This window comes from Haliotis rufescens, unplaced genomic scaffold (genome assembly GCF_023055435.1).
Source record: "Haliotis rufescens isolate VD_foot unplaced genomic scaffold, xgHalRufe1.0.p SCAF_21, whole genome shotgun sequence".
NCBI lineage: Eukaryota > Metazoa > Mollusca > Gastropoda > Lepetellida > Haliotidae > Haliotis > Haliotis rufescens.
In genome coordinates, this window is record NW_025963902.1 from 11,999,851 (window position 1) to 12,024,774 (window position 24,924).

Consider the following 24,924-nt stretch of genomic DNA (forward strand, 5'->3'; position numbering starts at 1 on the left):
AACATTGCCGAGTTGCTAAAAAAACCACAATACTAACCGCGGTAATGGTACAAAGCACATGTATATGGACAGAACGCCTCTTGTTCGATTCTTAGAATAGGTGAACCCATCAAGGAATACTTGTGGTGTTCCTCTCTCAGGCTCAACGTACTCAACTCTGCGTTTACCAGCCATGGTGGTGACACCTTACTGACTTAGACTTCATGTAGTATAGTACAGTACCTATAGTACATGTGAGATTATACTTAGATTGTGGAGAAGTGTAATCTATTTAATGAAAATAATGCAAACAAACTGAACGGCTAAAATGTTTTTAATTATCTTCACTGTGCTTCCTATTTTCTATATCATTGAAGAAACTACTTTATATCTTAGCTAATAAAACACACGCATATCAGACGCGACTTTATATACACAATCATAGTCTGGTTAATCTGTATCACTCAACGAGTTGGAGTAGCTTACTCTTCATAATCTGGTTAATCTGTATCACTTAACGAGTTGGAGTAGCTTACTCTGCCCACTGTTGGAGCAGTTCATTAATCAGTAGGTAAGACCAGGCAGTCACAGGTCACACTTGACTGGTCTCTCTGATGATTGAGTCGTCTAACATATGGGATGTCTGACAACCGTTTTAGAAATACACACATCCCATACAATGTACCTAAATAACAACAGTATCTTGAAGCTGTTAAACATAAGAGCTGATGATGTTCAGTTCGGTACCATATCAGTAGTTTAATTTGTGACTTGTACAAAACATCGAACTTAAAAACATGAAACTGAAAAATGCAGACTCCGTTGTGATCATTTCTACATCGAAGGAACATACAGGCATATCCAAATGTTAATATACATTTTTATTCTGCAGTTATACGTGACCATTGTACATGGCTAAATAAATGTGTCTAATTATTTCATGAGAGATGATATTTAACCTTCATTATAGAGTACAGTGTCTCACAAATAGATTAAAAATGATTATCTCAGGTAGTCATACTGATACGTAGATTGCATATTCAGTAAAACATATTCTTGTCTACTAAAGGGACGGTGGGGTAGTCTAGATCTATTGGTTTAAGCGTTCGCTCGTCACGCCGAGGTCTCGAGTTGGATTCCGTGCAGCCCATGTCTGGTGTTACTCATTGAAACATATGCTGGAATTTTACTGAAAGTAACGTAAAAACATACTCACTCACTCTACTCAGTCAATGAGGGGCTTTGAAGAAATGTACAAATATCAAAGGTTTTCCTTTGTCTTATAAAAAAGCTATTATGCATCTCCTGTGGGATAATGATCTCCAAAGGCACATCCTGATAGTTATAACAAAGATAATCAAAATGGAACATTCAGTATTAAATATTGCTGTCTACTAAACTGATAATCGTCTTTTCCCTGCATTTCCGGTTGAACTGCGAAGTAACATCCTCAGTCTGTTGAAGAAGGCTTTTCTGGCACACTCTTCCTCGCCCCACATCAGGTAAGTTGTCGTCTGCAACATGGCTCTCATAGCTTTGGTCATGTGACGTGTGTCTATCTCCTCCAGCATCACCACCACCAGGAGGCGCTGTCCATTTTCCAGCACGTGACGCTGGATGAGATTCAATTCAAACAGGCACCAGTCACTTTGAGCAAAACTGTTAGAGAGGACAATGATAATTTTGCGGCTTGCTTCAATTGCATCAACGATATTATCCACGATTAATTTACCTACTTCAAAGTCCCTGTCATGCACGCAGAGTTTGAAGTTTTCCTTGCCTTCCAGAACAGGCAACATATTCCGTATGACCCAGTGACGATCTGGTGCAGAGTAAGCCACAAACGCGTCATATTCGTAGTCGGCGGTGTCCACCTCCTGTCGTTGACTGTATCTGACCATGTAGATCAAGTATCGGATGTGCCAACGGTAACGATACATCACTGCCCCTGTCACCAGAAACACTGTGAGCAAAGTACTAAAGGTAAGAGTTATGATCTTTACATCCTGATCCATCAGACAACTTATCTCTGACATTTTCAAATCAAGTAATTGTACCCCTTTGACTATAACGGGGCTGGAGCAGTTATATAAAACTTTATCTTGAGGTGTTTTATGAAAACCAAATGTTTCGGGGTCTTTACGCATCCAGTCTACAAACCACATCATATCACAAGTACAGGAAAGGGGGTTTCCAAACATCTCAAATTGTTTCAGATCTTTCGGAAGGGATTGTTTATCAATTGTTGAAATTTCATTATTTGCCAAGAATAGTTTTTTCAACTTTGTCATATTTTCAAACGTATTTGGCTTCAAATCTGATATGGAGTTCCGATACAGAGCAAGACTCGTAATACTTGTTAACTTCCTCGTTATAACTTGTGGTATAGATCGGAGGCCATTACCCCCCATAACTAAAGTCTTGAGGTTGGTGAGATCTCCCAACAGCGTATTGAATTCGATTTCTGTTGTTACTTGGAAAACATTATCATTGAGGTTCAACAGTTCCAAAGAAGGACATCCTTCAAAGACACGCATGTCTATTTCTGCTTCTCTGAACCAAATACGATTCTTACGAAAGAATATTTGTTTCAGTGCCGAATTATTGAACACCGCTCTTTCTATAGTGTGCATTGCACATCCAACATACGACAAGGTGATTTTGTATATGTATGGCAACATCGAAAACTGATTTGATTTTAGTTCTGGAAATAGATTACCATTTAAGTAGAAATAAGTGAGGTTCGTTAAACAACTGTAACAGTTTCTATCTAAATATCTCATACCATTCCACTGAATAGATAGATGTTTAAGGTTAGGGAAAATACTACTACTACACAGATTAGGAAATTCGTAGAAGTGATTGTTATTAAAACTAAGAGTTTGAAGAGAGGTAAAGCTGGCATTCCTCAGGTGTATCTCCTTCAAACGATTTCCACCAAAGTCAAGGCTGGTCAGGTGTCTCAAGCCCTGAAGAGCGTCCCGCGGGAACTCACTGGTGTTGTTGCGAAATGTAAGCCTAACGTTTGTAATATTTTCTAAATGTTCAAAGAAATCATCAGAAACATGTGTAAGATTCATAGAACTAATATTCAGTTCCTTGATCGGAGTCATGGCTATTCCGTAGAACGATTCCTTGAGAATGTTTTCGGCAATGAAGTTCTCTGACAGGTCTAGTGTCTTCAAATACCTCATCCTGCTGAAGGCATGCTTGTGTATGTTTCGAATGGTGTTATTTTTCAGACCGAGAAGGACAATTCGGTAGTGAGAATACTCCGATAAGGTGTTGTGCAGGAGAGCAGGAATGGTCCCGTTCTCCAAATAAATGCTTGTATTCAAATTTTTGGACTGTATTGGAGGCGTTGGTAAAGGCTTTCCTGTTAAGTTGAATAGTCCACAGCGCATGACAACGCTTTCTCTTTTGAACAGACTGCAGTTACATCCCCGATGACATTCAAGCCTCTTCCTTAATGACAGTGACGTACTGCAAGCCACCACCACAGTCAGCAGTGCAATAATAGCCACCAAACTCCGAGGCTGTTGAAGTCTCATCATCTTGCCTGTTTCACCTGACAAACGTCCTGTCTGAAACAAACGCAACGAAAAGTGGTAATTGAATAAGGTGGCGAAAGGTTCAAGCTAGTGGCAAACAGTTCTCTTGGAGGGTCTTTTAAATTGTTGTTTTGGTTAAAACATCTTTTACTCACACAATGAGAGTGGGACGTATTAAGTATAGATTGTAAATCTCTGATACAATAGACAGAAAGGAGTGCTTGTAAGTAGAAGACAATAAGTCAGACGAGACGTATATAAATTATGACAAAGTATTGACTCCATTTGATGATATATTAACAATTAAACATCACTGAATATTCATTCAAGAGCGGGAGTTGGTAGTTTCTGTTTGTCTGCAATCTCTAAACAATCTGATAAAACAAGCGTAAAGACATCTGAGCAGTAGCAAGTTATTCGTTAACATTTTCATCATTCATTTTAATGACACTTCCACACATGCGACCCGTGAAGATCCGGGGTAGAATAGGTCTTCAGTAACCCATGCTTGCCGTAGAAGTCGACTATGCTTGTCGTAAGAGGCGACTAACGGGTTCGGGTGATCAGGCTCGCTGACTTGGTTGATACGAACATGTCATTGATCCCAAATGCGTGGAACGATGCTCATGATATCAATAACTGGATTGTCTGGTCCAGACTCGATTATTTACAGACCGCGGCGTTAAACAACAAACCAACCAACCAAACCAATCCACACTTGCAAACACAAACATGTCACTGAAGTTTGGGTTGGGAAGTAATCCAGATTCTTGTAATGACTGCTTGCTCACTGGTGTCAGGATGATAAGGATGCAAGGAGTGAATGAGTCAATATTTAACGTAACATCGGCAATATTTCAGCCATATCGTGACGAATGATAACTCTAATTCAGAAATATATTCTGACATCTAGCTTTACAGACGTTCTGATTCAAAAACTGCAGATAAACGGGTTTCCACTAATTAAATGTATAGTGTATATTCGTGTAGAATGGGGGTGACTCAATGCTGCTTAACAGCACAGTCAGCAATATTCTAGCTCCATCACGGCCTGTTAATAATTCAGCCGGACAAACCAGTTACTGAACCCACGTGCAATGGTCTACGGCATCGGGGTATGATACTCTTTAGTTGTGTGTACTTGAGTCAACTTTAGTACTGTGTTGGTGCAAATACTTTACTTCCTTAAACAACTAAGATAAATTGTTTGCTAGGCATTACTTAGAAGTGGATGGATGACAAGGTAGACAAAATTTTATGGATAACAACAGTACTTCTTTATTAATGTAAAAAGCGACTATTGGTCCTTACACCGTTGTCAAGCAAAACTGAATGAGGGACATTGTACAGAATATATGTAGTAGGTGGAAGATGAACAGTAACAACAATTGCATGCATTTGTATGAAGTTGTTATCCATTAAATTGTGTCTACCTTGTCATAAAACACATGTCACCATTTAGACCACATTTCAATACTGACAAATCGTTATGTACTACTGATCCAAAAACGTCTACTTGAAATTTCCCATCTTACCCCTAGCTTCCTTCAAGATCGTTGGCGGTCATAACATCTGTCATCCTTCACTACCAATCGCAATGTGTTCCGTATTCGTTCATTATTTTCATACAACTTTTTCTCTTACAAATATCCTCATATGCCGAGTACCCCGGCCTGAGTGTAAGTTCTTTTCTGTTCTGCAATGTTGGAAATTTTAAGTTATTTCCGTGTATCCCCTACTTTTTTTTAAAGAGTATATATCACAGCATTCATCGTGGATTATGCTCAACATGTATCAGTGCACTGCATTACACTACACTATAATCGGGAATATTAAAATACACAGCTTTCTTAAATGTGTAATTGTTATACTGATTTAATGATTTCCTGCTGCTGTGTAGACACCCACAGCGAGTAAGTAGGGTTTAACGCCGCTTTCGACCGCCTCCGTGGTCTAGTGGTAGAGCGTCCGCCCGGAGAGCGGAAGGTCCAGGGTTCGATCCCGGGCCGCGTCATACAAAAAGACGTTAAAAGATTGTACTTGTTGTTACCCTGTCTGGCGCTCGGTATTAAGGGGCTAAAACAAGGACTGGTCGGCTCGGAGTCAGTATACTGTGTCTGCGTGGGGTATTCATGTTAAACTGCGGCATGGTATCTCAGTGAGCTAGCACTATAAATCGGCATCAGTCCGGACTAGTACAAGCAGCCACACACACACATACACGTGCATGCACGTCGCTATATAAGTGCAATAATCTTGGACGCGACGTTAAACCCAATTTCACCTCACCTCACCTAACGCCGCTTTCAACAGCTTTTCTTGTATATCACGTAAGGCGTGTCAGTTGGATGTAAGTGCTCGACATATTCGTGCTCTTTGGTTTCATGATCAACAACCAACGCTGGTATACGTTGACACGCCATAATATAACTGAAATGCTGTTCAGTGCGGCGTTAACCTCACACAATCACGGAAGTTTTTGCAGCAGAGATCTTAATAGGTGTGAACTTCCTGATTATATCTAAAAGTATAATACTGTCATTTACCCTCATAACTAACGATTTCTTCAAACAGTGTTTAATTCGATGGTTCAGTTTCTGCAGTAATATGGCAAACATTATTCTGCATATATTCTCATATACGCCCCCGCTAGTCTGAATAATTTTGATGAAAGATGTTTTAAGGAAGAGAATATATGGATATCAACTTCTATATTATGAGGAACACAACGTTTCGGGTTATATGCTTACTGCTTCATCGGGTGAATGATGAAGGAGTAAGTGTATACTCCGAAACATTGTGTTCCTCTTAATAAAGAAGTTGACGTCCATATATTATCTTCCTTGTGTGTATCACTTTTTAATGCCTTTCAAAGACCTGAAATATATATATATGTTTTGTTTCGCTGCCCAGTTCTTGTGCGTTGCGCTTCCACTATAACATTAATTCTGAGTATTTTTGATGAAATGGAAACCGATTCGAAATTAGGTATGGAAATATATTACCAATTAAATATAATTTGTAAGGCCAGCAAGAAACCTGTAACACAACAATGGCTGTCTAAATATCGCACATATTTCTACTCACGAGACACTTAAGGATGAAGAAATAATTACTGCTGTTATTTCCGAAACAAAATAACGAATCCACTGTAAACACTGTTATCATTATATTGTATAACTGTGATACATACACTTAACATTACCTCCTCCAGGGTCAGAAGAGGTCTTCTGAGAGTTTCTACCAATGACTGTACAGATATCGGTTACGTACATTAACATGGCGTTTGTATTCTCAAAACATTTGTCATGTGTAATTTCAGTAGCATTTAGTTCGAAAGTCACCAGCGATCATCAATTTGTAATAAGAGGCGACTTTACTGGATTGTGTGAACAGTTTAATAGAATCAACCACCGGCTGGACCAGATCGTGTATTCACAGACCGCAAGAACAACACAATGAAATGACATGACATAACATCACCATTTATGGTTAACTCACCTGCTCAATCTTAACATAACACAATATCATCGTAACATCATTGAATTACATCATGTGATGTCCAAATACTTTGAGAAACACTGTCTAATTAATAACTCACAAATATGCCCAGGATCGCCAGTTCATCTAGTTGACCTCCTGCTACTAACAGCTGAAAGTGTCAAACACGGACAATGAAACCAAATCTCGTGTCAGTATTTTTACCCCGGTAATTGTGTTGAACGTGCATACCTCATTAAGCTGATACAGTGAGGAGCAAAAGAAACTACACCTCTCAGTTGATTTTATAACATCATTTTATCAGTTTTATTTTCAGTTGGAAATATCTTAGGTTAGCAATTATATGTAGTAAAATCAACTGTGCTAGCGCTTAGTCAGCACTCAAAATATACTTCTACATGGTTATATGTTTTTAATATGATTATTCAATGAAATATTTTTTCCGCATAATACCCAACTTTTTTATGGGTGTCTTAGACATCTCATCTTTGAAAATCAATAAATTGGCTTTTTTGCCGCAATGTACAATATTTCAAACATGGAAAGAGTCATATATGTTGCACAGTTATTTCTTACTAATCTCTTCATTCATGGAACCAATAGATTTTTGTACAATATTACCCAGCCATAGATAAATAGCAAACTCTCTACACTTTCTTTTGACCCTCCGTTTATATCGTAACGTAACTGCCACCAAGCCATCAACCATCAGAATCGAACCACCCACCCACTCAAACCAAACCAGGTGTATTTAGATGTTAAATATAACGAAGTAATGAACTCACGCAAAGAACAGACAAGACGTTTCATGAAATGTTATTAAAATATGTTTAAATGTTTTTTTAAAGAACTTTATACTATAACATGGGCGAAACTATTTCATAACAAGTCATTACAATATTTTCAACACGTTGCAGTAATGTCATGCCAGAACATATGTCACGAAACGTTATCACCATGTATTTCACCATGTTGAAGAATTATGCCGATCACAAATATAAATGATTTTAACATGTTCTTAATACGTCTGTAAAAAGTAATATCACACAAGCGTTTCGAAAACGTTTTTAAAATATTGTGACATAATGCTTTGTTGCCTCGTGAAATGACGTCAGAATGACGTCACACTATTACGTCATATATTGTCACTCGTCATCTGGGTTAGAAACTTTGTACTTTGCCGCTCACTATCATGTGGCCGCATTTGCGTTCGAAACTATCAGCAATTTCACTCATTTCAGTCCATGGGAAATCTTGAGTTGATTTCTGTTCTACTGCGAAGAGGAGCAGTCAAAACAATGGAAATACTTTCCTGTCGACTGTAGGCTACTGATTAAGTCTAAAGCACAATATTAGGTTATTAAAATGCGAGACTCATTCTTGTGTATTCGAACTGACTGAACTAAAAGTCGATCATATGGTTGTTGGATTTTTTATTTTGGCCTAATATTTTGTATTTATATAAGTTACATTGAAACAAGGTGCTTACACTGTCTCCTTATACTATTTCCCCGAAAGAATCGATTGATAATTTTCGGATAAATATGTTTCCCTTCCAATTAAAACGAATCGGGCGCTGTAACAGGGTGTTGTGATAATTGGCGACATGTTGTCGTTCGCTAGTCAGTGAGTGAGTGAGTGGGTATGGTTTTACGATGTTTTTAGCAATATTTCAGCAATATCACGGCGGGGGACACCAGAAATGGGCTTCACACATTGTACCCATGTCGGGAATCGAACCCGGGTCTTCGGCGTGACGAGCGAACGCTTTAACGACTGGGCTACCCGACCACCCCTCGCTAGTCAGTAGTCAAACGATATCACACTACATATTCAGTGAGTTGGCTATCGTTTGTTGATTATTAAAATGAAACTTTTGATCGCGAATGATTTTGTAACAAGGAGATAGGTGTAGAAAATTTAGACTTGTGATCCCTGATGGTTTTATAGTTACCACAAGTATTCATCTATGTCAGTGAATGAATATTAAAATATGTTTCCATCAAACACTTGTATATATATATATATATACTATATATTATTGTTAGAATACTGATAAAACGTTATCTGCAATTGAATATTGTCTCTTCAGTTGAATGTATCTATACTATATATCTTAAATACCTGCTTTAGATCTATTCATTATCTGCTTATATTTCAGAAAAGTGGATCAAGGTAAAACCAAAGAAGAAGAAAAGAAGAAATAAATAATTTCGAAAGGTGTAAAGGTTTTCTAAAAATACTAAAATCTCCACAGAACTATGTCTTGAAGTTCTTTGTTGAATGAATGTTGAAGACATGGCATGGATCACAATGTCGGCCATTGTATTTCCTGCAGAACATGTACGTACGGTGTCTGACTATTTGTCATACTCATTTATCTCTCGTTAGCAGTTAGTTGGTGCACGATTTGAACATTGGCAGCAAAACACTGTGCTTTTCCGACGCCCTGGTTCGTTTTCAAAACATTTTAAAAACGTTTAGAGCGTACAGACAATCTTGCTAAAACGTTTCCGGAACCATACAATTTCACATGAATAAAACGTTTTCAAATACATTTGCTGAAACTTTCGCAAAAAACATTTTTGAAACGTTATAACCAAATGTTTACGGAAAACGTTTCTGGACCCATATAAATTCACGTGAATAAAACATGTATAAAACATTTCCGGAACATTGCGTGAAATGTTTTAGGGATGTTTTTATAACATTTCCGTGTTATCACAACATTTCATGAATATTAACAGGTGTGTAATCTTATCACTTTGGTGAAAACGGCAGCCATGTTTAAAGTGCTGACAAAGTTGGGATTAGGACGAATCTGGATTCGAACACGTGATCAGCAGATTCTGGCAAGGGGCGCAACTCTGTATAGATAATTTCTACGCCACACACGAAAGGATGGTTCAAGTACCCAAACTTCAACGTGAACTTTCATAAACTAATTATAATGAATTACATTATTACATGGTGGCATGTGTGCGTGTGTGTGTGTGCGTGTGTGTGTGTGTGCGCGCGCGTGTATGTGCGTGTGTGTATTCGTGTGCGTGTTTGTGTGCGTAGTAAACGACCTGTCCCTTTTTGGGTTTACAAATATTGAATATATCCGCACGTCACATCCACGCAGTAATATGTTTCTAACATTAAAACTCTCATAGTGTGTGTGAGGTGAGGCGTTCTAAATGATTGCACTTATACAGAGACGTGTAGCCCACTAAGATACCATGCCACAGTTTAACATGAATACTCCACTCAGGTTACAGTGTACTGAGCCGACTAGTCCTTGTTTAGCCCCTTAATGCTGAGCGCCAGGCAGGGTAACAACAAATACCATATTTTAAAGTCCTTTGGTGTGACGCAGCCGGGGATCGAACCCCAAACATTCCTCTCTCCGGGCGGACGCTCTGCAACTAAACCACAGAAGCGGTTCATATTGTGAGTGAGTGAGTTGTGTTTAACGCCACTTTGAACAGTATTCAAGCTATATATCACGACTTGTATGGCGCTGACAAACCTTGAAACAATCGGGGCGAACCAGGATTCTAACAATCATACATGTAGGTATCTGGCGTGGCCAAGGGACGCAACTCTGCACAGCGAATTCCTGCGCCTTGGACGACTGGGCCACCCGTGGCCGCTCTAATTTCACGAGGAAATCAATCGGAAACATGAAACAGTCAAGGCCGACTAAAAAGTCGCGAAAATACGACGTCAAAACAAATACTAAGTTATATATGCGTTGCGTTAACGTTGCAAGTGTTACTGTCAGAAATGTGAAACTTTAAGAAACTAAATGATGTATAAACAGGTTAAGATGGAAACCGATGATTGATAGGCCGTGGGCTAGGTATGCACAATTTGGAACAAATTTACTCTTATAATATCAGAGTAGGATACCCAATATTGCATTCTCGGCTTAGCTACATCGGAACAACGCTTGGATGAATGCTCAGGATTTGGCTTGTCATCCTGTGTGTTATTCACCGACCTCGATGTGTTATATACCATAGGAAACCATATATAAACACCATAATTTGATGTAGGCTGATTATTGATCTACTTGTGGACAATCATACAAAATATTTCTTGACAACTCTGATATCACTCACTTTTGTATGCATATAAGAGGTTCACAGTATAATGCTCGAGTCGATTTCAGAACTTTGAATGAAATGGACCTATGTGTAACATATTCAAGATGGCAACCATAAAGCTGTGCAAAAAAACCTGATCATAATGTAAATGTTATTTATTTCAGCAAATATACAAATCAATTTCTTGGACGCAGGCTTGATATTTTGACAAATTTTGCCATTTCAAGTTGAGTTTCAGATTCTTAGTACAACTACTAGTTAAGGTGAATTTGCAGGGGGCACCACCGAAGGTAGAAGACGAATTCACTTACTAACATTTAATTCATACATAACTTAGCTACTTAAGTTTCCAATTTACAGAAAATGTCCAAATGCGAATCGACCAAATCGTCTATGAATGGCTTGAAATGAACAGGGACCGTGCATTCACAGAAATAAATGATATTCCAATTACTTACTTAAGATTCTCTTACATAAGAGAAAACCGGGCGAAAACGCGATATAGAGTACCATACTTTGAAAGGCTGTAACAACAAGTTCGTCCTAACTTTTTTCTTGTTAACATTCAAAATCATGTTTAGTATGTGGGTCATACGTAGCCCACGGCCTATGATTAAATTAAATCGTAATATGATATTTTGTCAAGAATTGAGATATAGGTATACGCAGTGACATGTGTACCGAACTCATCAGAAATACTTCAGCTGTGTAGCTAAACGATAGATATTTATCAGGACATCCGTCCATGCAGGTTAATCATTCCCCGAAATTTGTCCAAGCAAAGAGTTCGGGGTATCTATTCTATTGTCAGATAATGCACGACGCTCTATTTTTGTTTGAAAGAAAAACAATCTGTAAAACAGGAAAACTTATAGATGAGACCGAAACTACATTTCACAAGTATTATAAATAAATTTATCCCTATGGTAAATTACTGTACATTGGTTTCATAACATATCAAAGCTCCCTAAGGGCGACCGCACCCTGTGATCAACCATGCTCGTTCAATAGCAGCGCATTTGAAACATTATTTGTTATGAAGCCGGTGTTGATACCGGGGAATCCCAGTGACATTTCAAGTGGTGGGTTTTTGTCAAGGCGCAACAGCCTAATGTGCATGCCGAAGGCGAATACGTCCGCCACTGGGTTTGTAAGGAAAACCATTAGGGACATAATGTTTCTCTTCCTTAAAAAATTATCATACAAATTTCAAGACTAAACTTGAATGCTTAAATAGTGTTATTGTACTTTCAAAGTACTACTTTTCATTTACAACAAACTTGAAATATCAACATACTATCTTGAAATTTCAAAATAAAATTTGATATGGCCCTAATGGGCAACCGTAGCTTTGTATGTCGCTGTTAACAAGAAAACCCTGCAGTGAATGAACTCATGCTTCACTGAAAGCTGTCGTTATAGCCTTGGAAATGAGTTTGCAATTGGTTAAATGGAGATGGAGTGTTACCGCTAGAGTAAAGACGCTCATTACCCAAAGCTCGCACCCAGGGTAGAATGTGTCCCCAGCACCCCCCTGCACGTCGTAAGCCTGTGTCCCCAGCACCCCCCTGCACGTCGTAAGCCGACCTGTTTGCCGGGGGTTGCGCCCCTGTGGTCGGCAGAGGAAGGGAGTCTGGAGGTTGAGGGCGAATGCTTAGTAAGTGCATCGAGTAATCATGATGTTTCAACAACACAAGGGGAAATGAATGTGCAAATACAATAACACAGTGACAAAGCCAATGACATAGGAATAATATTAATGAACAAAGATAACAATGCAATGACGGACCGATGGGGTAGGATGAATGTACAAAGGTAATAATGTAATGATGGACCGATGGGATAGGATGAATGTACAAAGATAGCAATGTAATGACGGACCGATTGGATAGGATGAATGTACAAAGATAGCAATGTAATGACGGACCGATGGGATAGGATGAATGTACAAAGATAACAATGTAATGACAGACCGATGTGATAGGATGAATGTACAAAGATAACAATGTAATGACGGTCCGATGGGATAGAATGAATGTACAAAGATAACAATGTAATGACGGACCGATGTGATAGGATGAATGTACAAAGATAACAATGTAATGACGGTCCGATGGGATAGAATGAATGTACAAAGATAACAATGTAATGACAGACCGATGTGATAGGATGAATGTACAAAGATAACAATGTAATGAAGGGCCGATGGGATAGGATGAATGTACAAAGATAGCAATGTAATGACAGACCGATGTGATAGGATGAATGTACAAAGATAACAATGTAATGACGGACCGATGGGATAGGATGAATGTACAAAGATAACAATGTAATGACGGACCGATGGGATAGGATGAATGTACAAAGATAGCAATGTAATGACGGGCCGATGGTATAGGATGAATGTACAAAGATAACAATGTAATGACGGACCAATGGGATAGGATGAATGTACAAAGATAGCAATGTAATGACGGACCAATGGGATAGGATGAATGTACAAAGATAACAATGTAATGACAGATCTATGGGATAGGATGAATGTACAAAGATAACAATGTAATGACAGATCTATGGGATAGGATGAATGTACAAAGATAACAATGTAATGAAGGACCGATGGGATAGGATGAATGTACAAAGATAACAATGTAAGGACGGACCGATGGGATAGGGTGAATGTACAAAGATAGCAATGTAATGACGGACCAATGGGATAGGATGAATGTACAAAGATAGCAATGTAATGATGGACCGATGTGATAGCATGAATGTACAAAGATAACAATGAAATGACAGATCTATGGGATAGGATGAATGTACAAAGATAGCAATGTAATGACGGACCGATTGGATAGAATGAATGTACAAAGATAACAATGTAATGACAGACCGATGGGATAGGATGAATGTACAAAGATAGCAATGAAATGACGGACCGATGTGATAGCATGAATGTACAAAGATAACAATGAAATGACAGATCTATGGGATAGGATGAATGTACAAAGATAGCAATGTAATGACAGACCGATGGGATAGGATGAATGTACAAAGATAACAATGTAACGACGGACCGATGGGATAGGATGAATGTACAAAGATAGCAATGTAATGACGGACCGATGGGATAGGATGAATGTACAAAGATAACAATGTAATGACGGACCGATGTGATAGGATGAATGTACAAAGATAACAATGTAATGACGGACCGATGGGATAGGATGAATGTACAAAGATAGCAATGTAATGACGGACCGATGGGATAGGATGAATGTACAAAGATAACAATGTAACGACGGACCGATGGGATAGGATGAATGTACAAAGATAGCAATGTAATGATGGACCGATGGGATAGGATGAATGTACAAAGATAACAATGTAATGACAGATCTATGGGATAGGATGAATGTACAAAGGTAATAATGTAATGATGGACCGATGGGATAGGATGAATGTACAAAGATAGCAATGTAATGACGGACCGATGGGATAGGATGAATGTACAAAGATAACAATGTAATGACGGACCGATGGGATAGGATGAATGTACAAAGATAACAATGTAATTACGGACCGATGGGATAGGATGAATGTACAAAGATAACAATGTAATGACAGATCTATGGGATAGGATGAATGTACAAAGATAGCAATGTAATGACGGACCGATGGGATAGGATGAATGTACAAAGATAACAATGTAATGATGGACCGGTGGGATATGATGAATGTACAAAGATAACAATGTAATGACGGACCGATGGGATAGGATGAATGTACAAAGATAACAATGTAATGACGGACCGATGGGATAGGATGAATGTACAAAGATAGCAAGGTATGTAATGAAGGACCGATGGGATAGGATGAATGTACAAAGATAGCAATGTAATGACGGACCGATGGGATAGGATGAATGTGCAAAGATAACAATGTAATGACGGACCGATGGGATAGGATGAGCGTACAAAGATAAGAATGTAATGACGGGCCGATGGGATAGGATGAATGTACAAAGATAGCAATGTAACGACTGACCGATGGGATAGGAGTAAGATAACAATATGTGTTTCAGGTTGTCATGCTATGCTTTCAGCGTGTCATGATGTCATACTATGCCCCTAGTGTGTCATGTTGTCATGCTTTGCATTTAGTGTGTCATGATGCCTTACTCTGCCTCTAGTGTGTCAAGGTGTCATGCTTTGCATTTAGTGTGTAAGGATGCCTTACTATGCCTCTAGTGTGTCATGTTGTCATGCTATGCATCTAGTGTGTCATGATGTCATGCTATGCATCTAGTGCGTCATAATGTGATGCTATGCATCTAGTGTGTCAAATTGTCATGCTATGCATCTAGTGTGTCATGATGTCATGCTATACATCTAGTGTGTCAAGTTGTCATGCTATGCATGTAGTGTGTCATGATGTCATGCTATACATCAAGTGTGTCAAGGTGTCATGCTATGCATCTAGTGTGTCATGATGTCATGCTATACATCTTGTGTGTCAAGGTGTCATGCTATGAATCTAGTGTGTCAAGTTGTCATGCTATGCATGTAGTGTGTCATGATGTCATGCTATACATTTAGTGTGTCAAGTTGTCATGTTATGCATGTAGTGTGTCAAGTTGTCATGCTATGCATCTAGTGTGCCATGATGCCTTACTATGCCTCTAGTTTGTCAAGTTGTCATGCTATGCATCTAGTGTGCCATGATGCCTTACTATGCCTCTTATGTGTCATGTTGTCATGCTATACATCTAGTGTGTCAAGGTGTCATGCTATGCATCTAGTGTGTCATGATGTCATGCTATACATCTTGTGTGTCATATTGTCATGCTATGCATCTAGTGTGTCAAGTTGTCATGCTATGCATGTAGTTTGTCATGATGTCATGCTATACATCTAGTGTGTCATGATGTCATGTTATGCATCTAGTGTGTCAAGTTGTCATGCTATGCATCTAGTGTGCCATGATGCCTTACTATGCCTCTAGTTTGTCAAGTTGTCATGCTATGCATCTAGTGTGCCATGATGCCATACTATGCCTCTTGTGTGTCATGTTGTCATGCTATACATCTAGTGTGTCAAGTTGTCATGCTATGCATCTTGTGTGTCATGATGCCTTACTATGCCCCTAGTGTGTCATGTTGTCATGCTATGCATCTAGTGTGTCATGTTGTCATGCTATGCATCTAATGTGTCATGATGCCTTACTATGCCCCTCGTGTGTCATGTTGTTATGCTATTCATCTAGTGTGTCATGATGCCATACAATGCCTCTAGTGTGTCATATTGTCATGCTTTGTATTTAGTGTCATGGTGTCATGCTTTGATTGTAGTGTGTCATGTTGTCATACTTCGTGATCCCTCTCCATGATAACGTGCTATGCCTATAGTGAGTTTAGAAATGCACACACCTAAGAATATATCCCATGGAATGACAACAATATCTTTGAGCTTAGGATTTTCCATTCAAACATGAACACCATATCGGATGTTAAATGAAAATGTAGTGGCTTGCTTGTCCAAAACATCGATGAATATAATCGAAACATACGGAAGACTCCGATATATAAGTAAATATAGGCATATCCAAATGTAAACAATACATTTTTATTCTACAGTTATAAATGAATACTACATTTGTACATTGATGAATAAACGTCTGTATTTGTATTTATAGTACAGGGTCAAGGGAGAAAAAAAATCACAGTAAGTCATCCTGATACGATGATTCCATATTCAGTAATGGAAATTCTTCTCTACAAAAGAGGTGGTGGGGTAGCAGAAGATTCCCCGCATGTATACAATGTGTGAAGCCCTTGTCTGGTGTTCCCAGCCGTGATATTGATGGAATATTGCTGACAACGGCGTAAAACCAAACTTAATTACTCCCTATCTTGTCTTCTAAAATTTTGTCTTCGAGAATCTTTAAAGATATGTGCAAATATCAAAGGTTTTCCTTTCATATATAAAAATAAACAATTATGCATCTCCTTACTGATTACATGGCCTCCTAAATCACCTCTTGATACATCGTTATAACACAAATGCCGTCACATTTCCTTGTCTACTAAACTGATAATCGTCTTTTCCCTGCATTTCCGTTTGAACTGCGAAGTAACATCCTCAGTCTGTTGAAGAAGGCTTTTCTGGCATACTCTTCCTCGCCCCACATCAGGTAGGTTGTCGTCTGCAACATGGCTCTCATAGCTTTTGTCATGTGACGTGTGTCTATCTCCTCCAGCATCACCACCACCAGGAGGCGCTGTCCATTCTCCAGCACGTGACGCTGGATGAGATTCAATTCAAAACGGCACCAGTCACTTTGAGCAAAACTGTTAGAGAGGACAATGATAATTTTGTGGCTTGCTTCAATTGCATCAACGATGTTATCCACGATTAATTTACCAACTTCAAAGTCCCTGTCATGCACGCAGAGTTTGAAGTTTTCCTTGCCTTCCAGAACAGGCAACATATTCCGTATGACCCAGTGACGATCTGGTGCAGAGTAAGCCACAAACGCGTCATATTCGTAGTCGGCGGTGTCCACCTCCTGTCGTTGACTGTATCTGATCATGTAGATCAAGTATCGGATGTGCCAACGGTAACGATACATCACTGCCCCTGTCACCAGGAACACTGTGAGCAAAGTACTAAAGGTAAGAGTTATGATTTTTACATCCTCACCCATCAGACAACTTATCTCTGACATTTTCAAATCAAGTAATTGAATCCCTTTGACTATAACGGGGCTGGAGCAGTTATATAAAACTTTATTTTGAGGTGTTTTATGAAAACCAAATGTTTCGGGATCTTTACGCATCCAGTCTACAAACCACATCATATCACAAGTACAGGAAAGGGGGTTTCCAAACATCTCAAATTGTTTCAGATCTTTCGGAAGGGATTGTTTATCAATTGTTGAAATTTCATTATTTGCCAAGAATAGTTTTTTCAACTTTGTCATATTTTCAAACGTATTTGGCTTCAAATCTGATATGGAGTTCCGATACAGAGCAAGACTCGTAATACTTGTTAACTTCCTCGTTATAACTTGTGGTATAGATCGGAGGCCATTGCCCCCCATAACTAAAGTCTTGAGGTTGGTGAGATCTCCAAACAGCGTATTGAATTCGATTTCTGTTGTTACTTGGAAAACATTATCATTGAGGTTCAACAGTTCCAAAGAAGGACATCCTTCAAAGACACGCATGTCTATTTCTGCTTCTCTGAACCAAATACGATTCTTACGAAAGAATATTTGTTTCAGTGCCGAATTATTGAACACCGCTCTTTCTATAGTGTGCATTGCACATCCAACATACGACAAGGTGATTTTGTATATGTATGGCAACATCGAAAACTGATTTGATTTTAGTTTTGGAAATAGATTACCATTTAAGTAGAAATTAGTGAGGTTTGTTAAACAACTGTAATAGTTTCTATCTAAATATCTCATACCATTCCACTGAATAGATAGATGTTTAAGGTTAGGGAAAATATTACTACTACACAAATTAGGAAATTCATAGAAGTTATTGTTATCAAAACTAAGAGTTTGAAGAGAGGTAAAGCTGGCATTCCTCAGGTATATCGTCTTCAAACGATTTCCACCAAAGTCAAGGCTGGTCAGGTGTCTCAAGCCCTGAAGAGCGTCCCGCGGGAACTCACATGGGTTGTTGCGAAATGTAAGCCTAACGTTTGTAATATTTTCTAAATGTTCAAAGAAATCATCAGAAACATGTGTAAGATTCATAGAACTAATATTCAGTTCCTTGATTGGAGTCATGGCTATTCCGTAGAACGACTCCTTGAGAATGTTTTCGGCAATGAAGTTCTCTGACAGGTCTAGTGTCTTCAAATACCGCATCCCGTTGAAGGCATGCTTGTGTATGTTTCGAATGGTGTTATTTTTCAGACTGAGAAGGACAATTCGGTAGTGAGAATACTCCGATAAGGTGTTGTGCAGGAGAGCAGGAATGGTCCCGTTCTCCAAATAAATGCTTGTATTCCAATTCTTGGACTGTTTTGGAGGCGTTGGTAAAGGCTTTCCTGTTAAGTTGAATAGTGCACAGCGCATGACAACTCTTTCTCTTTTGAACAGACTGCAGTTACATCCCCGATGACATTCAAGCCTCTTCCTTAATGACAGTGACGTATTGCAAGCCACCACCACAGTCAACAGTGCAATAATAGCCACCAAACCCCGAGGCTGTTGAATGCTCTTCATCTTGCCTTTAGCGTCTAACTAATGTATGGTCTGAAATAAAATCACACAAAAATGTGGTCAAATAAGTTTGGCGACAGATTCAAGAGGGTATCAAACGGTTCTTATCGATGTTGTTACAAGTAGTTGTTTTGGGCTTTTAACATATTTTGGTCACACAATGAGAGTGGGGGTGTATTTAGTTGTAAATCATTGACTACTATCTCCATTCGAATATATTACACCCATTTGCAATATTTACAATGGATAGAAAGAAGAGAATAAGTAAGAGTGAGTGAATGAGTATGGTTTTACGCCGCGTTTCGCAATATCAAGTACAGTAAACTACGATTATAACGAACTCAAAGGGACTACTAATTTTAGTTCGTTATAACCGCAGTTCGTTATAAGCATATACACAGCATAACTACAGCAAATAGTCGGGACAAAAAAGAAAGGTCGTTATAAACGTCAGTTCGTTATACGCGTGTTCGTTATAAACGTAGTTTACTGTACCAGAATATCATTCCACATCCGTATTGTAGAACGAAAAATGTTTAAATGGAAATAGAAGTTGAGTGCAGTCAGAATTTCTGATTGTGTCTGTTTTCTTTGATCCAACATTACTGGGGATGAGGTCTTTAGGATAAGATAGTTCTGTATCACTGTAATTATTTGTTATACACCCAAGTTTATAATTACGTCCTCTGTTCTTTTAACGTTTCCCAACCTGCCTAAAAGTAAAGTGCATGATGCGGCCGCATATTCAAATGCACCGAATAAAAACTATATTCGTTATTCGATGCATTTCTATTTAACATAAACATGAACTTAACTTTTTAATAAAGACGGATATCAGTCAACATCGTTGGGCCTTCATTACTGTCTCTTCGGCTGAAAGAATAATTTGGGTGAGTGAGTGAGTATGTTTTTACGCCGCTTTTAGCAATATTCCAGCAATATCACGACGGGGGACACCAGAAATGAGCTTCACACTATACCCATGTCGGGAATCGAACCTGGGTCTTCGGCGTGACGAGCGAACGCTTTAACCACAAGGCTACCCGACCGCCCCAAAGAAGAATTTGATTTGGTGAAAAATAGCTCTTTGAAGTGTAAACAGATGTATGGTGACAAGTTTGATTCATGTTTATAACAGATGGGCGCCATTAGTGGTGCAGGTTAGGCTCACCATTTCTCGAACACCTCGTGTACAGACCTCGGAAACGGACAATGGACTCTGCCTTAAGCCGATACAGGAAACTTCGGTTATAACGAACACGCTTATAACGAACTGATGGATATAACGAACTTACTTTTTTGGTCCCGACTATTTGCTGTAGTTATGCTGTAAATATGCTTATAACGAACTACGGTTATAACGAACTAAAATTAGTAGTCCCTTTGAGTTCGTTATAACCGTAGTTTACTGTATTTCCTATACTGATGCAAATTTTTTTGTCTCGTTTAATTGCATTGCATATTAAGTCACACACAATTAAATGTGCATGTCTTAGTAGTTTGACGGGGGGAGGGGGGGGGGGGGGGATAGGGTGTTTTTTTGTTAGTCTTCAATCTCTAATAAATCTAATAAAACAGCAAACACAAAGTCGAAAATATGTTCGACAATGACTGTAATGACACTCCCACACACGCAAACACATACATGTCAATATATGACTGCTTGCCCACTGGTCGAAGCAAAATAAGGATACAAGGGGGATAACTCCAGTGAATTCAGAAATATATTCAGATATATAATTTTATCATATAATGGGCAGGTTTCTCGGCAGGATAAAGCCAACGGTTAAAAACAATATCCGTTGGGGTCATATGCGGATAGAGATGCAAATATCAAAGGTCAAGTAGGGACTACTTTCAGTGTTTACATACAAACACGGCGTCGCCCTTGTCATTCGGCGATCGAGTCAGAATTAACCATCGCTATCATTATCAAAAGAACAGTCTAATATACTGAAAATCAGTGTCTAACTGTGATGTAGCTAAGGCATTTTATAAGGTTTTGCAAGTTTGAAGATATAGATTTCGAAACAATTTTGCGAGGGCACTAGGCCCAGCCAAGCGGAATCAGTAGCCATATCTGTGCTTGTCGACCTCTGCGGCTTGAAACCTTTTCCACAAATGAAAACAGTTGGATTTGGCCGAAATATGTTTGAATTGTTACAAGCTTGTTTCGTTTTGTCGCTCTGCAGGATCTTTACCATCCCCAAACACACTCGCGTGATAACCTCTATATACTGAAGTTCCTCTTCATAAACTGCGGATAAACGGATTTCCACTATTTTAAGAGAATAAAGGGGTACATATACATATATTGATGAATGTTGTTTAACGCCGCAGACAGCAGTATTCTAGATATATCGCGGTATGTAAGTAATCGAGCCAGACAAAGAAGTACCCGAAAGCGTGAACAATGGTCCATAAATAAACCTCACTAATGTGTTAGTGTAAATAACTTGGAGGAAATATTTGTTTATTTCCTTAAAAAAGCACATGAGTCACCTCACCTCATTGCCGAGGCACGGGTGGCCCAGTCGTCTAAGGCGCCGCGATTCGCTGTGCAGAGTTGCGTCCCTTGGGCACGCCAGAAACCTATGATTGTGGGTTCGAATCCCGGTGCTCCCCAATTATGTTTTTAGGTTTGTCAGCACCATACCCGTGCTCGTGGGTTTCACCGAAGTGGTAAACGTCTGAGACCTGCATCACTTCAGGCTTTCTTCACACATTAAGCTGACACGCCATGATATAACTGGAATACTGTTAAAAGCGGCGGTAAAACCCAACTCACTCACTAACTAACTCACCTCATTGCCCTTCCAAAATAACATAGATTCTGAGAATGTGTGATGAAATACAAACTGATGAGTTATTAGCAATGGAAATATATTACCAATTAAATTCACGTTAGTGAGGTTGGTATGACAACTGTAATAAAACAATTTCTGTCTAATTATCTCATATAATTCTATGTATTTAAGGTTGGGGAAATCATTACTACTGATATTTCCGAAACAAAGTCTGAAATTCACATTGAGTGAATAAGTGCGTGAGTTGGGTTTAACGTCGCTTTTAACAGTATTCCAGTTATATCGCGGCGTTTCAGCTTAATGTGAGAGGAAAGCCCGAAGTGATGCAGGTATCAAGACGTTTACCACTTCGTTGAAACCCACGAGCACGGGTATGGTGCTGACAAACCTAGAAACATCGTGGCGAACCGGGATTCGAACCCACAATCATAGGTTTCTGGCGTGCCCAAGGGACGCAACTCTGCACAGCGAATCGGTGCACCTTAGGCGATTGGGCCACCCTAGCCCCCGGAATTTACAGTAGTCATTATTATCATTATAGTGTACAGCTGTGACTGATAATCTTTAAATTATTTCCTCAAGGGTCAAACGATGTCTTCTGAACGTTTCTATCACCGAGTGTACGTATTTCGAATGACTACAAATCTCAAATTCTCAAATCGTTTGTTGTTTCAAATTCCGTAGTGTTCAGTTCGAAATGCCTCTCCACAAGTCGGTCGGCGTCACCAGCCCTCAATTGTTTGAAGTAATTATAAGAGGTGACTTTTCTGATTGCGTGATCAGTCCAATAATACCAACTGTTCGTTTGTCTGGGCCAGACTCGTTTATTCCCTGGCTGTGGTGATGTAGCTGTGATATTGCTGATCACGTGGTAAAACAACAAACGAAACAAGCCAACGACTTAAACACGGACATGTCATAAAATAACAACGTTAACTAATCGTCGTTTATGGTCATCTGTTCAATCATATCATAACTGGATTAGTTCATGTGACGTTGACAAACACTGACAAAATAGGTATACTTACAAATATCCCTAAGTATGCCCTGCTCGTCCAGTTGAGCTCCTGCTACTAACAGCTGATACTGTTAAACACGGAAAATGTAACCAGATCACGTGTCAGTTAATTTTACCGGGTAATTGTGTTGGTCTTTCCTCCCTCATCAAGCTACTTTATGATCCATCCACAGACCCACCCACCAGTCCGCAGACCCACCAAACACAGACCCACCACCATTCCGCAGACCCACCAAACACAGACCCACCCACCATTCCGCAGACCCACCAAACACAGACCCACCCATCATTCCGCAGACCCACCAAACACAGACCCACCCACCATTCCCAAGACCCACCAAACACAGACCCACCAACCATTCCGCAGACCCACCAAACACAGACCCACCAACAATTCCGCAGACCCACCAAACACAGACCCACCCACCATTCCGCAGACCCACCAAACACAGACCCACCCATCATTCCCCAGACCCACCAAACACAGACCCACCCATCATTCCCCAGACCCACCAAACACAGACCCACCCACCATTCCGCAGACCCATCAAACACAGACCCACCCACCATTCCGCAGACCCACAAAACACAGACCCACCCACCATTCTGCAGACCCACCAAACACAGACCCACCAATCATTCTGCAGACCCACCCACCATTCCGCAGACCCACCAAACACAGACTCACCCACCATTCCGCAGTCCCACCAAACACAGACCCACCCACCATTCCGCAGACCCATCAAACACAGACCGCCCCCCCTGTCCGCACACCCACCAAACACAGACCCACCCACAGACCAGAAACACATCTAGCCGCACGTCCGCCCACCCGCATATCAAAAACGAAACACAGCAACCAACCCACGACCAATTCACTCACTCTTCCACCGTCCCACTCACTCAACCACCGACCCACTCGCTCACCCTCCGACCAACTCACTCACCTACTGCCCCACTCACTCATTCGCTCACTCACCCACCTACCGCCCCACTCACCCACCCACCGACCCACTCTCTCACCCACGATTCAACTCACTCACCAACCGTCCCACTCACTCACCCACCGTCCCACACACTCACCCACCGACCAACTCACAAACCTACGGTCCCACTCACTCACCTACCGTCCCACTCACTCAACAACCGACCCAGTCGCTCACCCTCCGACCCACTCACTCACCTACTGTCCCACTCACTCACTCGCTCACTCACTCACCTACCGTCCCACTCACTCAACCACCGACCCAGTCGCTCACCCTCCGACCCACTCACTTACCTACCGTCCCACTCACTAACTCACCCACCGTCCTACTCACTCACCCACCGTCCCACTCACTCACTCTACCCTTGTATTGGTGATGATGCTCTATAAACATGGTATATGTTAAACGACCATCGTATTTGTGACGACGGCTATGGTATTGACATTATATGATGTGAAACTACCGGTGTTTAGAGGATGGCAGTCACGGTATGAGGTGAATCCTCCGGTGTGAGGAAGATGGCGGCTACGGTGTTAACAGTGAGTGAGTGAGTGAGTGAGTGAGTGAGTGAGTGAGTGAGTGAGTGAGTGAGTGAGTGAGTGAGTGAGTGAGTGCGTGAGTGCGTGAGTGAGTGAGTGAGTGAGTGAGTGAGTGCGTGAGTGCGTGAGTGAGTGAGTGAGTGAGTGCGTGAGTGAGTGAGTGAGTGAGTGAGTGAGTGAGTGAGTGAGTGAGTGAGTGAGTGAGTGA

At 40.1% G+C, this 24,924-nt stretch overlaps 2 protein-coding genes across 2 annotated transcripts; one reads left to right on the forward strand and one right to left on the reverse strand.

Moving 5' to 3' along the window:
- On the reverse strand, positions 1–23,254 carry LOC124145730. The gene is made up of 4 exons (XM_046515624.2): positions 23,202–23,254; positions 17,216–19,399; positions 7,132–7,182; positions 1–3,563 (listed from the first exon to the last, which is right to left on the reverse strand). Exons 2-4 carry the CDS (start codon positions 19,367–19,369, stop codon positions 1,374–1,376), a joined length of 4,395 nt encoding a protein of 1,464 aa, XP_046371580.2. The 5' UTR covers positions 19,370–19,399; positions 23,202–23,254; the 3' UTR covers positions 1–1,373.
- Positions 22,765–24,007, forward strand: LOC125382958 (early nodulin-75-like). The gene is made up of 2 exons (XM_048401341.1): positions 22,765–22,793; positions 23,365–24,007. The coding sequence occupies exons 1-2, from the start codon at positions 22,765–22,767 to the stop codon at positions 24,005–24,007; spliced, it is 672 nt and encodes a 223-aa protein (XP_048257298.1).
- Positions 24,008–24,924: the final 917 nt, after the last annotated feature.

What these genes read in the sequence shown, in the direction of transcription:
- LOC124145730 (XM_046515624.2), bottom strand. Translation starts at nt 19,369, where the DNA reads ATGAAGAGCATTCAACAGCCTCGGGGTTTGGTGGCTATTATTGCACTG. An exon ending in CAGGGAAAAGACGATTATCA is followed by an intron (nt 7,183 to 17,215) that starts GTTTAGTAGACA and finishes TGACACTTTCAG; the next exon opens with CTGTTAGTAGCAGGAGGTCA. An exon ending in TGGCGATCCTGGGCATATTT is followed by an intron (nt 3,564 to 7,131) that starts GTGAGTTATTAA and finishes CGTTTGTTTCAG; the next exon opens with ACAGGACGTTTGTCAGGTGA.
- LOC125382958 (XM_048401341.1), top strand. Translation starts at nt 22,765, where the DNA reads ATGTCTTCTGAACGTTTCTATCACCGAGT. An exon ending in GAACGTTTCTATCACCGAGT is followed by an intron (nt 22,794 to 23,364) that starts GTACGTATTTCG and finishes ATCCATCCACAG; the next exon opens with ACCCACCCACCAGTCCGCAG.